This window comes from Balaenoptera musculus, chromosome 3, assembly GCF_009873245.2.
Source record: "Balaenoptera musculus isolate JJ_BM4_2016_0621 chromosome 3, mBalMus1.pri.v3, whole genome shotgun sequence".
NCBI classification, from domain to species: Eukaryota; Metazoa; Chordata; class Mammalia; order Artiodactyla; family Balaenopteridae; genus Balaenoptera; species Balaenoptera musculus.
Genome location: NC_045787.1, coordinates 64,955,932 through 64,970,075, shown reverse-complemented (window position 1 = coordinate 64,970,075; position 14,144 = coordinate 64,955,932). Strand labels below are relative to the sequence as shown.

Genomic DNA, 14,144 nt, shown 5'->3' with positions numbered 1-14,144 from the left:
TCTTGAAAATGCATGCCACAGAGCACAGTATTAACCAGAGAAAACCATATAGATAATTTAAGACAATTACTTCTTAATTATATGAACAGTTTACTACAAACCCATTTAGTATATGACTACAACATGCTTACTACTAGTTTGGGCACTTTTATATCATCAATGGAGAAAAAACACTTTCAAAGTACATTGCATACATCTTTCTTCAGTAAAGCAATATGGGGCATACACATAATTGAATTTACTAAATAAATTATTTTTTAAAAATTACTACATTCCTTTTAGTTGCAAGACACTGAATGAACTAGGTGCCATGAGGGACCACCACCTTCGAACAGCTAACAACCTAATGGAGAGAAACATATCTTCATAGTAGATTAAAATACCTCCCTAATTGACTCCTGATATAAAAGGGAGATAAGTAAAGAACAAATTAACAAATTTTGGAAATATTAATAAACAAAAGTGGATCAGTTGAAAATATTTAGGCTGGAGCACAGAAATCTGAAAGGATTGAAATTATGGAAAAGAACATAAGAAATGTGTGAAACATGGTGAAAACTCTAACATGTGGAAAACTCTAATATCAGTGTAATCGTATTCTCAGAACGGGAGAAGGGAAAGAACAGGATAGGGTCAATATCTGAAAAATTACCAGCCAATAATTTTCTAAAACTGACAAAAGATGCCAAGATACCAATTCAAGAAGCTCTACAACTTCAAGCAGGAAAAATTCAAAGAAGACCACACTTAGGTACATCGGAGAAAACTTGCTAAACATCAGAGCCATAGGATAAAATCAGCAAGAATAAAAAAAGATGTTAACTTCATAGGAGCATCAATATGACTAAGAGCTGACTCGTTTACAAGGAGCCAAAGAAGCCAGAAGATAATGGAGCGGCATCTTCAAAGTGCTGAAGGAAAATCAACTGTCAACCTAGAAATCCATACCAGCAAAAATTCCTTAAAAAACTGAAGGCTTCCACAAAAACCAAAACCAAGAGAATTTGTCAAAATCTGAAGTACACTAAAAGAAATATTAAAGGCAATTCTCTAAGTTGAAGAAAAATAATCTGGAATGAAAACATAAAGCATAGAAAAGAATAAAGAACAAAGTAAAAGGTAAAGATATGGATAAACATAAATGAATATTAACTTTTCAAAGCTACAATAATAATACTTTACGAGGTCTAGAATATATGACAAATTCAAATACATGTTACAATAATGCAAAATAGTGATGGGGCTAAGTGGTTAAAGTGCCCTAAGTCCTAGCATTATCTAGGAAGTATGAAAGTTAAATTTACACTAGAATGTAATAGGTCAGAGATGTATGTTGCCATCTCTAGAGTAACCACTAAGACAAAGACACACACAAAAAAAAGATACAAGAATGCATAATTAACAAGTTAATGCACAATTAACAAGGAGGGAAGTTTAAATAATAAAAATAAACAAATAGTGTCTTAGTAGATCTAGATCTAAATATGTAAGTAACTACTTGAACTATAAAGGGAGTCAACAAACCAATTTAAAAGACAAAGATTATCTGGGTAGATTTAAAAAAACAACTATATATTGCTAACAAATGACAGATTTTAAATATATGAAAGGTTGAAAAAAATGGAAAAACATGAAAAAGATAAACCATTGTAAACAGCAAGGAAAAGAAAGTTATAGCTATACTATTATCAGACAAAGACAACTTTAAGGAAAGAAACATTACTAGACATAAGGAGAGATATTTCATAATGATAAGAAAAAGTCAATTCACCAGAAAGATAAAACAATTCTAAATTTCTATCCACCAAATAATATATAAACAGCATATAGAATAAATCTATACTTAAAACTATAAATCTATATTTTTTAATGTCCATATGGACATTTGATAGTGTTACTTAATATTTATTTAGCACCTCTTTACCCAAGGCTTTTAATCAAGGACTGAGTATAAATCACCATTCTCCTTCCTTATTTGCTTTGTCATCAAATCATAACACAACTTCCAAAAGAGACATGAACATTCCCATTCATCTTAATGGTGCATTAATGTCACCAAGCTATAGCTTTTCTAGTAGAATGTGTGCCACTCTATTAAGTAAGAAGGAGGCCAAATATTCCATGCTTCCTTTTTTAGGAGCCTTAAATTATTTTATAAAAATGAAGGCATCAAATATACTTGAATTTAAAATATGAAATCATACAGAACTCTAACATTCTAATAAATTAGAGTGTTCTATTTACTGAACATGAAGAATTTTAGCACGGGAAGTGTTCTCAGAGATGAGCTCTGTGGTTAGATGCCTGTGTTAGAACCTCAGCTCCATAACTTATTAGGCTTGTTACATTGGGCAAGTTCTCTAATCTTTCTGTGCCTCAGTTCTCTCAGCTGTAAAATGGTCATAATCACAGTACATACTTTGTAGGACTGTTATTAGATGTAAATGAAACAATGCATCTAAGAAACCTAGAATAGACTCTGGCACCCATTTATAAGTGCTATGAGTATAATAACTATGAGTCTGTAGTCGTTGTGGTGGTGGTGATGATGCTACCAGTAATAATGGTAGTGGAACCATAACAGAACGGTAATAGTAATAGAAGTAGATGTAGTAATGGTAGTGGTGGTGGTAGTGGTGATAGTACTAGTAGTAGTAGTAGTAGTAGTAGTAGTAGTAGTAGTAGTAGTAGTAGTAGTAGTAGTAGTAGTAGTAGTAGTAATGACATGATAGTTATGATAGATAGAAGAACTATTGTGATAGTCTTCATTGTCAGTATAACCATCAACTTCCAGGGGTCACACACTCACATACTTCCAGAAATCACGCAAGTGATACCAATGAATGAAGTAAACCAGATCTAAGAGATGTGTTGAGGACTACAGAAAACAAGGAAACCTATGCCCTGTTTAAATGCATTCAAATTTATTATTTGAAACACTGATATCACCGAGGAAAAACAAAGTATGTGACCTAGATTGTAACAAGGATCAACAGTTTACAACCTCTGACTTAGTCCAAGTTATGCATTTAATTTTTTTAAAAAATATGGTTGTTAGTATAGCTAGTCATTGTGCTTGAAAGTACCCTAAGTTTTTTTTTGTTCTGTCATCCCGCAAATTATAACCCTTCCCCTCTCCCCACAAAATCCTGAGTGCCAATAGGTATATATTTGCAGCTACTATTTCTCAGCATTCTTGAACTTTACAAGGCTTGAATTTGGCACTTAGGGTCTCAGTTTGAGTCTTTCTTTTGCCTATCCTACTGTTCTCTTTCACTGCATCATGCATTCAGACTCTGCTTAGCAAGCCTGCTGATATCCATCCTTCACACATCCCCAGGCCCTCAGAGTTAAGTTGCAGCAAATATCAGTGTCAATGCTGGTGGGCTGGCAACATTCCAGAACCTCATCACTGGTAACCGTCTCTATCCTTTTGATCTTAAATATGGCTTATAGGTGATACTGATGAAATGGCTAAAGGAACCAGATGTGCTGTCTGTGGTAGAGATCCCTGTCACAATCACAGAGAGACGAGAGTCCTACATATTGCAGTATAGACATTCAGCTGATTTAGAGATTGTTGATGCATTACACCCCTTTGTCTTAACAGGGGTTTGCAGTTTTACAGCGCCAGTGAAAATGTTTAGCTTCATTTTTCTCGGTCAAATTGATAAATGTAGTAAAACAGATTTCTGACATCTGTTTTACTACAATGAATCCAAAAAACAGTGTAACACCTTTTGTGTTTATTAGGTGTTACAATACTCAATTACACCCACAATCATCTACACCCACCCAAAGGTCTCATGACTTACATTAAGAGCTTCATAAAGGCTTGGTAGTTAAATTTGATTTCTTTTTCACAATATTCTATATCTATTCTAGAACCACAGAATCAGCCTGAGATGGAAGGTTTCTAAACATTAAGATCAAATAGATCTTATGTGTGTAAAATAAGAGATACAATGTGAGTCACATAGAGACTTTTAAATTTCTTATTAGCCTTATTTTAAAAAGTAAAAAAGAAGCAGATGAAGTTAATAGTAATATTATATTTAACTAAATATATCTAAAATATTATTTTAATATATAATTAATATCAAAATTTATTAGACATGTTGCATTCTTTTTTCATACTAAATTTTTGAAATCCAATATGTGGTTTATCCTTACAGCACATTTCAATTTGGACTAGCCACATTTCCACTGTTCGAAAGCTTCATGTGACTGATGGCTATTTTATTGAACAACGCAGCTCTAGACAAACCTCCAGTCCAATGTATTAATAGATGGTAACTTAGCTTCTGTCTGAACACTGCTATTTTCTCTTTTTTTCATCTCAATTTCTCATTTATTCTAAGCTTAAGTTTCCTTTTAACGAGTCTTATTCCATCTTTTCTGGTTTAAACACCATTCTCCTAGGTCAATGGTTCTGAATCTTTTTTGGAACATGGTCCCCATTGAAAAGATAAAAAGTTTGGGTCCTTGCTCCAGAAAAACGTACATTTCCATTGTTATGAGTTGAATTGTATCCCCCCCCCCAAGAAAGATATTTTAGAGTCCTAATCCCCAGTACCTAAGAATGTGACCTCACTTGGAGATAGAGCATTTAGAGGTAATAAAGTCATGAGCTCATCTGTGTGGGCCCTAATCCAATGATTGGTGTTCTTATTAAAAGAAGAAATTTGGACACAGGTATACATAGAGGGAAGATGATGTGAAGAGACACAGGGAGAAGATGGCCATTGACAAGCCAAGGAGAGAATTTTGGAATAGATCCTTCTCCCTCATGGCCCTCAGAAGGAACCAACCCTGTTGACATCTTGATTTCAGACTTCTAGTCTCCAGAACTTTAAGACAATTTATTTCTATTGTATAAGCTACCTAGTTTGTGGTACTTTGTTACAGCAGCCTTAGCAAACTAATACATGCATACATACATATAATTTTACATATAATTCCAAAGGGCTCAAAGATCTCCCCACTAAACATTCTTTAAGAACCAGAGGTTGGGCTTCCCTGGTGGCGCAGTGGTTAAGAATCCGCCTGCCAATTCAGGGGACACGGGTTCGAGCCCTGGCCCAGGAAGATCCCACATGCCGCGGAGCAACTAAGCCCGTGCGCCACAACTACTGAGCCTGAGCTCTAGAGCCTGCGAGCCACAACTACTGAGCCCACGTGCCACAACTACTGAAGCCTGCGCACCTAGAGCCTGTGCTCCGCAACAAGAGAAGCCACGACAGTGACAAGCCCACGCACTGCAACGAAGAGTAGCCCCCACTCACTGCAACTAGAGAAAGCCCGCGCACAGCAACAAAGACCCAACACAGCCAAAAATAAATAAATAAATAAATTTATAAAAACCAAACAAAAAACTCACTAAGAACTCACTTAAGAACTCACTTTGGATTGAACAAATTAAAAAGCATTTATGTAGTGTTTGAACTACACAAGAACTCACTTTGGCTTGAACAAATTAAAAAGCATTTATGTAGTGTTTCTGTCACTTATTAACATTAATTATATCAACCAACATTTGTCCTAAGTCCAGTCTCAGATCAGGCTTCTTACCACAAGAATGGTAAAATAACATTTTTAAACTATTCTCAGAATTCCTGCAAGTCACTGCATGTTCTGAGGTTTAATATGATTCTCATGGGTTACGCTATACTTTGAGACTATAACCTTATTTACATGATCTTCTGCTCATGTTTAGTACATGTCCTCTTAAAACTGGGACATACAGAAATATGGGAAAATATTTATTTTCTTTAGATACTTCCCTTTTTCTCACCTAATTCATATACAAGTCAAAACCATATAAAGCAGGGTTTCTCACTTGGGTTCCATAGAATAATAAAGCCCATTTTAAAAGTTCCTAAGGTCTTATAATTTTGAGATCTGTTTCACAATACATTCTATCCTTCATCATTATGCACATTAACATATTAAAGACTAGGAGAGATTATGCAGGAAAGAAAAAAATTGTTTAAGTTAAATAAGTGACCACATACTTTTTTCTCACACATGTATTACTCATTGAAACATCATGTAGATGACTACTTATGTCAAGTCGCCATACTCTGTAAATCCTAGTATGTAAATCCTAGTCATACATACTTGGAGAAAGATGGTATAAATGTAGCCACACAGCAGGCTAACCTCACCTTATTTAGATTCACTGGCCCAACCCACTTAGCCACTGTTGGCAAGATCGTTACTGCCACCAACAACACTGTTGGATGTGGGTATCACCTTCCACTGATAATTAAGTGAGACCTATTTGGTCCAGGCATAACAGTTTCCAGTCCTCATGGCCTCCCAGGTTCTGACAGAACTTCCATACCTATCAAGTTCAGGAAACAGAGGATGGGGGAACAGCAACGAGGGTAGCTGGGGCAAAGTGAGAGAGTGGCATGGACATATATACACTACCAAATGTAAAATAGATACTAGTGGGAAGCAGCCGCATAGCACAGGGAAATCAGCTCGGTGCTTTGTGACCACCTAGAGGGGTGGGATAGGGAGGGTGGGAGGGAGGGAGACCAAGAGGGAAGAGATATGGGAACATATGTATATGTATAACTGATTCACTTTTTTATAAAGCAGAAACTAACACACCATTGTAAAGCAATTGTACTTCAATAAAGATGTTAAAAACAAAAACAAAAAAGAAAAAGAACTCCACAGACTCCCAATTCTTACCTGAATTTCAGTAATTTTTTTAAGCATAAGTACTTCTAATATTGCTGTTTGCTTTTTGCTTATTTCCAGAGCAATGAAGTATATGTTTATTTCTTTTTTTGGTAATTTTAGATATATAATTACTTTTGGAGGAGAGATTCTGCCAACCTTCTCATCACCCATAGCCGGAGATAAATATTCTTAACAGAATTTATTTTTGTCTCTCCAAGAACATACAAAAATGTAGAAATAGTTGCCTAGGAGGTTATATCAAAGTTATATTTTAATAGTGGGGTATAGAGAAGTTATCACAAATTTGCTAAATACCCTTGGTACATTTGAGAGTTCTCAGGTAAATAAAATACTAAGTAAAAATCTAAAGCAATTAATATACACAGGGAGTGAGGTAAGTCAGACAGAGAAAGACAAATACTGTATGATCTCAGTTATATGTGGAATCTAAAAAAGCCGAACTCATAAAAACAGAGTGGAATGATCGTTACTGGGGGCTGGGGGTGGCGAAATTGGGGAGTTGTTGTTTAAGGGTACAAACTTGCAACTAGTAGATCAATAAGTCCTGCAGATCTAATGCACAGCAGAGTGATTACAGTCAATAATACTGTATTATAAATTTCAAAGTTGCTAAGAGACTAGATCTTAATTGTTCTCACCACAAAAAAGAAATGATAAATATGTGATGTGATAGAGGTGTTAGCCAACTCTTCGGTGGTAATCACATTGCAATTATAAATGTACCAAATCAACGCATTGTACACCTTACACAATGTTATATGTCAATTATATCTCAATTTAAAAAAAATATACAGAGGGATGACCTCAGTAGAAATATGTACATTCTGGGATTTTCTCCACAAGCTTTACATCATAAAGCCTAGCTTGTTTAATCTGATGATATTGACTACCTCTATGGAAAATTTATGTATAAATAGGATCTCTCTTCTCTTTAGAAGAAAAAAATGTTCTCATTATTCTGTTGCATCAGTGGCAGTCTCTTTAGTGCTAGCAAAGTCCCAAGGGTTTTTACAATACCTCAAAAAGAAATGTGCAAATGTGGGCAATCTATTGTTACAGAAGGCAAATACTTTCTCATTCTTTTCTCCTGTGTGGCCAACAGTAATGTACTTAACATTTCTAGGCCTCTGTTTCCTCATCTGAAAAATGATGGGCTTGTACTAGAAGATCTAGAACTATATTAGATCTAGATTTCTCAAATAATATGCCATTGTTCCTCTGCAACATTGCTTATATATAAGAGCCCATGATCGCTAGGAAATACACTCAAATTGCTTTTCCAGTTTTGTGATAGGTTCTATTAAATCAAGCTTTTTACTTAGAATTTATAAACAAATGTGTCTATAATAAACAAGCTGGATAATATTAAGGGCATAGTCTGTGATTCTAAAGCTGAATTCTGAGTAATCTCTTTGGCAGGACATGCTGTTATCCCCTCTGTGAGTAGACATTCAGTGTTCAAAGCAACGAGCTCTTTGATACTTGGAAATTTTGGATTCTGTTCTATTTTTAAAAGCTACTATATCAGTATTCATCAACTGTTTGACATGGCCATTCATTTACATTCAAAAAGGCTATTCTATAATTACCCTTCCTTTCAGGAAGCCTACCAACTAAGAGAAGCCTGAATTACTGATAGCAGTTATACAGGGACCTTCCTGTCGGTTAAGAAGGAGGACTAATTAAACTAATGTGCTAAATCTCGGGCTAATAATTATGCAGAAAATTGATAAGAAAGCTTATTTTATCTGATTTTAGTGGTTGTGCACCTTTAATATGAAGCTAAGAAGGCTAAAATATTCTAGAATAAGTGTATTTCTTATTTGAACTTTTGGTAAGGCTGATTTAATTGTTCTCTAAATGTTATAAATTTGTCAATTTCTAATAGAAATAACTATAATTTTAAAATACTGGTTATTCATTAAAATAATTTTAAATAATATTAAAAATAATTAATGACACATTAAAATAAGTCCTCTTGTGGTGGCTAAGTAGGAGCCAATTAACCATATGTTTTCAAAATGCTTCACATAACGATCCTATTTCTATAAAATAAACCCAATTTTTCCCTAAATATTCACAAGCATTTTGAATTCTGTTAAGACTAAGAAATGCTTTGTAATAATTGCCAAAATTCTTAGAACATTCATATACATTTAAAAATTGTTTTCACATAATTCTACTTTTATTGCAGTATCAAAATGGTTATGAAACAATATAAAAATCTGCATAACCCTAAGTTATTTCTTAGGTTAGATCAGCTATTGTTGGGGCAAATGAAAGGCCACTTGAATGCACTGCTGCTTAGTAGCCTTTTGTCACTAAAATGCTATACCAATTACACTTATATCTCTGTATATTTTGGTGAGGTTCTGTTATTCAGTGGACCTAGTTCAACTTGAAGTTTCTCCACAGCGATGGACCTCAGGTATTACCCTGAATTGTAACTAAAGAAACAGAAGATTTCCTGTAGAGAAGGTTGTTTAATAATATCTATAATAACCCAATACATTTCCATTGAATTAAAAAACAAAAACAACTTTGGAGGTAGGAGGAGTCCAGACTAACCAGGAAATCCTTAAAGCCACAAGGAGTTAATACCAACTAGATGAGAATGAAAGTGACCCATCCTCCTTTGTAATCCAGGAATTGAGCTATAAATAGGGAACACAGCAACTAGTTTATCTATCATAATCTTAATCTGAAACAAAGTGAATATCTATGAACTCTAGGGCTTTAGTATGCAGTCACAGTTTAGGAAATAAAGTCTGTAAAACAACTGCTACCTCTCTAGAAATTCTGGAAATTAAGACATACAGAAAGCAAATCTTACTAGAGAAAAACATAAAACGTAGTCGTGGGGTGGTATCGACTGTGATGTTCAAGTTTTAGAATACTTCAGAGATCTACTTTTAGCTAATAAACTGTTAGTGAATATTTTAAAGGTTTTTCTTAAACCTTTAAATATGGTGTAGTACATATGAACATGATGTCACTTATTGGATTGAACTACTTGTCATTAGTTATTTCCTCAACAATCCTAACGATGAGGGAAATTTAAAAACTTTGGAGGAAAAAAGTAATAAAACAGATTGCTTATTCATAAAAATGTTACCTATCAGTTTCCTACAAACTGCAATATCCCTTCCCTACTTCTGGGTATATGCATAAAAATTGTTTAGTGGTTCCACAATATTCATTCAAATCTTTTACTTGAGTGAATATTGTGGAACCACTAAATGATTCTGGGCTCACTAAACCTCTTGATCATGCAGGAATGAGGTAATAATTTAAACAACTCATGAGGAAATCTGGTGATTTTAATAATTAATGATGAAAATATATTTACATAATAAAAATTACTATCAAGTTACAGATCTAGCCATTTAAAGAAATGGCTTTCTGAAAGATAAATGTATTAAATCCCATCGATTTGTTTTCCTCTAGTTTTTATTGTACAGAAAGCACACATGAACCTGCAGTATCTAAAATAAGTTCATGTATTTACTTGTACTCTAAGAAGCTATTGTCAAGACAGCAGAATAAGGAAGAAATTCTCACTGTTGTACCCCAAACACATAGTAGTAATATATAAAATACCAAAAGACTAAACTGTGATTAAAAAAAAAAAAAATCGGCTTCCCTGGTGGCGCAGTGGTTGAGAATCTGCCTGCCAATGCAGGGGACACGGGTTCGAGCCCTGGTCTGGGAAGATCCCACATGCCGCGGAGCCCGTGAGCCACAATTGCTGAGCCTGCGCGTCTGGAGCCTGTGCTCCACAACAAGAGAGGCCGAGATAGTGAGAGGCCCGCGCACCGCGATGAAGAGTGACCCCCACTTGCCGCAACCAGAGAAAACCCTCGCACAGAAACGAAGACCCAACACAGCCATAAATAAATAAATAAATAAAATTAAAAAAAAAAAAAATCTCATGGACTTGGAATATATTTTGCTGCCATAAAAGAATAGATTATGGAATCTGGTAAATTATGAGGCTGATTTTGTTGTTTAACATATATAATGTTTTTCCTCAGATCTATAGAATCTAGCGCTTAATGCAAAATTAAGCACTTTAGATCTAAGATTCACTTTTTTTTCCTTTAGCAAACCAGTTTCATGAACACTTCTTGCTGAAGCAGAGAGAAAAGAACAGCTAAAACTTCTAATAAAAATGCTCTTAATTCTTGACATAGAAAACTTGTCAAAAGCAAGTTAAATGCAAAAAAAAAAAATTACAATCAGAGACCTATGGTCAAATATGTTGTGAACTAGATATGAGTTAAAGAAAAAATTCCATGTAAAATATAGAAAAAATACGCAATGACCTAAACATTTTTGAAGAGAAATTTTGCCAAATTTAAAAGAGTACAATTATAACGTAAAGCTTTGCTTAAAAGAGACAACACATAAAGGACCCCATTCTCATATACCCATGTTTAACCGTATACTTTCTCTTCAAAAATAATTTTCATCTACATCAAAGTTTCGTGAGATACTCTGAATAGGGAACAAAATCAAAGGCCATTGTGTTTAATAAAAATTCAGAATGTTCAAATTGGAAAGAGTACAGATTCTCTTTCTTTATGAGCTTTCAATTACATCTGATTATTTTTAAAAGATTTCATTTTTAAATGGGCCACAAATGTAAACCAAGCATAGCCTCCAAATGAAATTTTACTCTCATATGCAAAATGAGAGTCTGTGTGTGACTGACCCAATTCAAATCTAATTAGAATCATATTAATCAATCAACTAATTTAAGCAACACCAGAACGTTTCCATGAATGCAATTAGACACTTTCCTGTGTCTTTGTTCATTTATTCTACCTTCTTTCCTGTCATTAGGGGAAGTGCCCATGCTCCTAGCTAAATGAATCCTGCCGTTTGTGCATCTGATACCATCTTCTCTACTTAGAGACAGTATTTTAGCAATTCTTACCGCTGTCTACTGCCTGGACATTTTTTTCTCTCTCTCTTTATGTACTCCCATCAGTATGCAAACATGGCATTATTTCTCTCATCTAAGAGAAAAAAAAACCCTCTTGACCTCACTTCCACCTCCAGCTCTTGACCTGGGTTTTTCCTTTTTTTTACAGTAAAACTTGTTAAAAGCGTTGCTGATATTTGCTATCTCTTCTCCAATTCTCTCTTCTCATTCCTTTTGAGCCTCCTGTTCTATTCCCCACCATTCCACTGAAAATGTTTTATTAAGAGCCGCAGTAACATTTGTATTGCTAAATACAGCAGTCAGTGCTCATCCTCATCTTCCTTGACCAATTTGCAGCATTCAACTCAGCTGATCACAGTCTCCTCCTTGAAACAGTTTGTTGACTTGGCTTTCAGGATACCACACCTACAATATTTGCTGCTCCCTCAGTCTTCTGCGTTGGTCTCCTCATCTTCCTGACCTCTGCGCACTCAAGTGTATTAGGGCTGAGTCCCTGGACCACTGCTCTTTTCGGTCTTCTCAAACTCCCTTGAGATCTCAGTCAGCTCTAAATACCATCTTATTTGTCAGCAGGAGCCCTCCCCCAAAGTCCAAATTTGTATATCCATCTCTCTACTCAATATCTCAGAATTAATGTTTCCAAAACTGAGGTCCAGCCCTTCCCCTCGCAGTCTCCCCCACCTTGCTAGGTCAACTGCATCTTTCAATAATAGTTCATTCCAAAAAGCTTACCATCACCGCTGTCTTTCTCTGATGACCCATACCCACTTCATCAGCAAATCCTGCTGCCTCTAAACATTTCTAGAATCTGCCCTTTGTTTACCACCTTCACTGCTTTCACTCTGGTCTAAGGCTCTCTCATCCTTCACCCACTGTTGAACTAGCTTTCTGTCTGTTATATCTTCTGCACTTATCATCCTATATTCTCAACACAACAGATTAATCCTGTTAAAACTTAAGTCAGATCATGTCACTTGACTAGTTAAAATTCTGTAACAGTTTCCAGTATCACTCAAATTGAAAACTGAAATCCATACAATGGCTTAGAAGACCTTATACATGATCTGGCCTCTTTGACCTCATCTCCTAATACTCCCTATCTTCATCTTTCCACTTTATGCATACTGCTCTCCATGCTATTGCTTGAACACATCAGGCAAACTCCCACATCAGGGCGTTTGTACTTAACTGCTTTTTCTGCGTGGCACGCTCTTCCCACAGGTAGACTTATCACCTTTTCACCGAGGTCTTTTCTGGTGCCTTAGCTAAAATCACAACCCTCATCCCTATTCCCACCCTGACATTTTTTATCATCCTTCCCTGGTTTATTTTTCTCCTCAGCATTTATCACTCACATACTTTAATTTACTCATCTTGCTATTGTCTGTTTCCCTGGCTAGAATTTAAACTCCACGAAAGAGGAAATTTTTGTGTTTTGCTCTCTAGTGCATAGAAGAGTTCCTGGTACATATTTGACGTGAAGACATACCTTGCTTATCGCTTGTGCATCTTTGTTTAATAAGGAATAGTATACCTTGATGTATATGTGTGTGTGTATGTATATACATGTGCGTGCTTGCTTGTTTTGTTGTTGCCAACGAGTTGCTGCATTTTATAATAAATATTAATTTTTAACATTAAGTAGTTGTGGTTTTAGACTAAAAACCCTAAAGAATGTGTGTAGAAAAAATTCTTTTCATAATATTTTTCTTTAATGTTTATTATCATAATAAGTAATAAATAATAAGCCCAAGTGAGATGTTCAACAAAGGAAATAAATGTATTTACTTTACCTGGACTTAACACAGAGGGATTAGGTGGGATTTCACTTTCCTCATCAGTACTTTCATCATAGATTGCATCTCTGTCAGTAGTCATTTCAGAACATGTTGGAGTTTCCCTAGAAACAGAGAGAGGTAGACTTATAAATTATTGGTTCATTCCTGGCTAGGTATCAAATTCACCAGTAAGTAATTATAGAAAATATCCCTGGAAAAACATTATAATTAAACAAATATATACTGAAATATATATAATTAAGATGAAAGCACTTTAAAGACTATATGTTAACTCTCTTAAGAACAAGTTTCTCTTTTACCTTATATAAATGTGGTTTAGTGCTCACTATAATTAATTCTTGAGTCAGTTTATTATCATTTATTATTTATCTATCAAATCACAATACTATTCTTCTAAATTACCTTCTGTGGGTCACAGAGTAATCAGTACTTTACTGATCTCAAAGCAGTTCTGCCTTTCAATTGGTCTCCCCAAAATTCTGAGATGGGTACCTTTATTCTTATTACAAAGATATCCAAGTAAGGCACAGAGAGTTTAAGGACTTGCCCAAAGATACTATCTATCAGTACCAGATCAACACTTGAACTAGGATCATCTGACATCAAACATTATATTCTTTATATTATGCCATTAGTAGATTTGTGCTTTCTCTCAGATTCAGGGTAAGAGACCCAAATCT

The 14,144-nt window shown here is 35.0% G+C and overlaps 1 protein-coding gene across 4 annotated transcripts in view; it reads right to left on the bottom strand.

Moving 5' to 3' along the window:
* The window catches only part of XRCC4 (X-ray repair cross complementing 4), a 279,622-nt gene that overhangs the window by 130,687 nt on the left and 134,791 nt on the right, over positions 1-14,144 (bottom strand). For all 4 annotated transcript variants that reach the window (XM_036847936.1, XM_036847939.1, XM_036847937.1 and 1 more), the window contains exon 6: positions 13,459-13,565. In XM_036847936.1, coding sequence (XP_036703831.1) covers positions 13,459-13,565 — 107 coding nt within the window. The remainder of the gene's footprint in view (positions 1-13,458; positions 13,566-14,144) is intronic.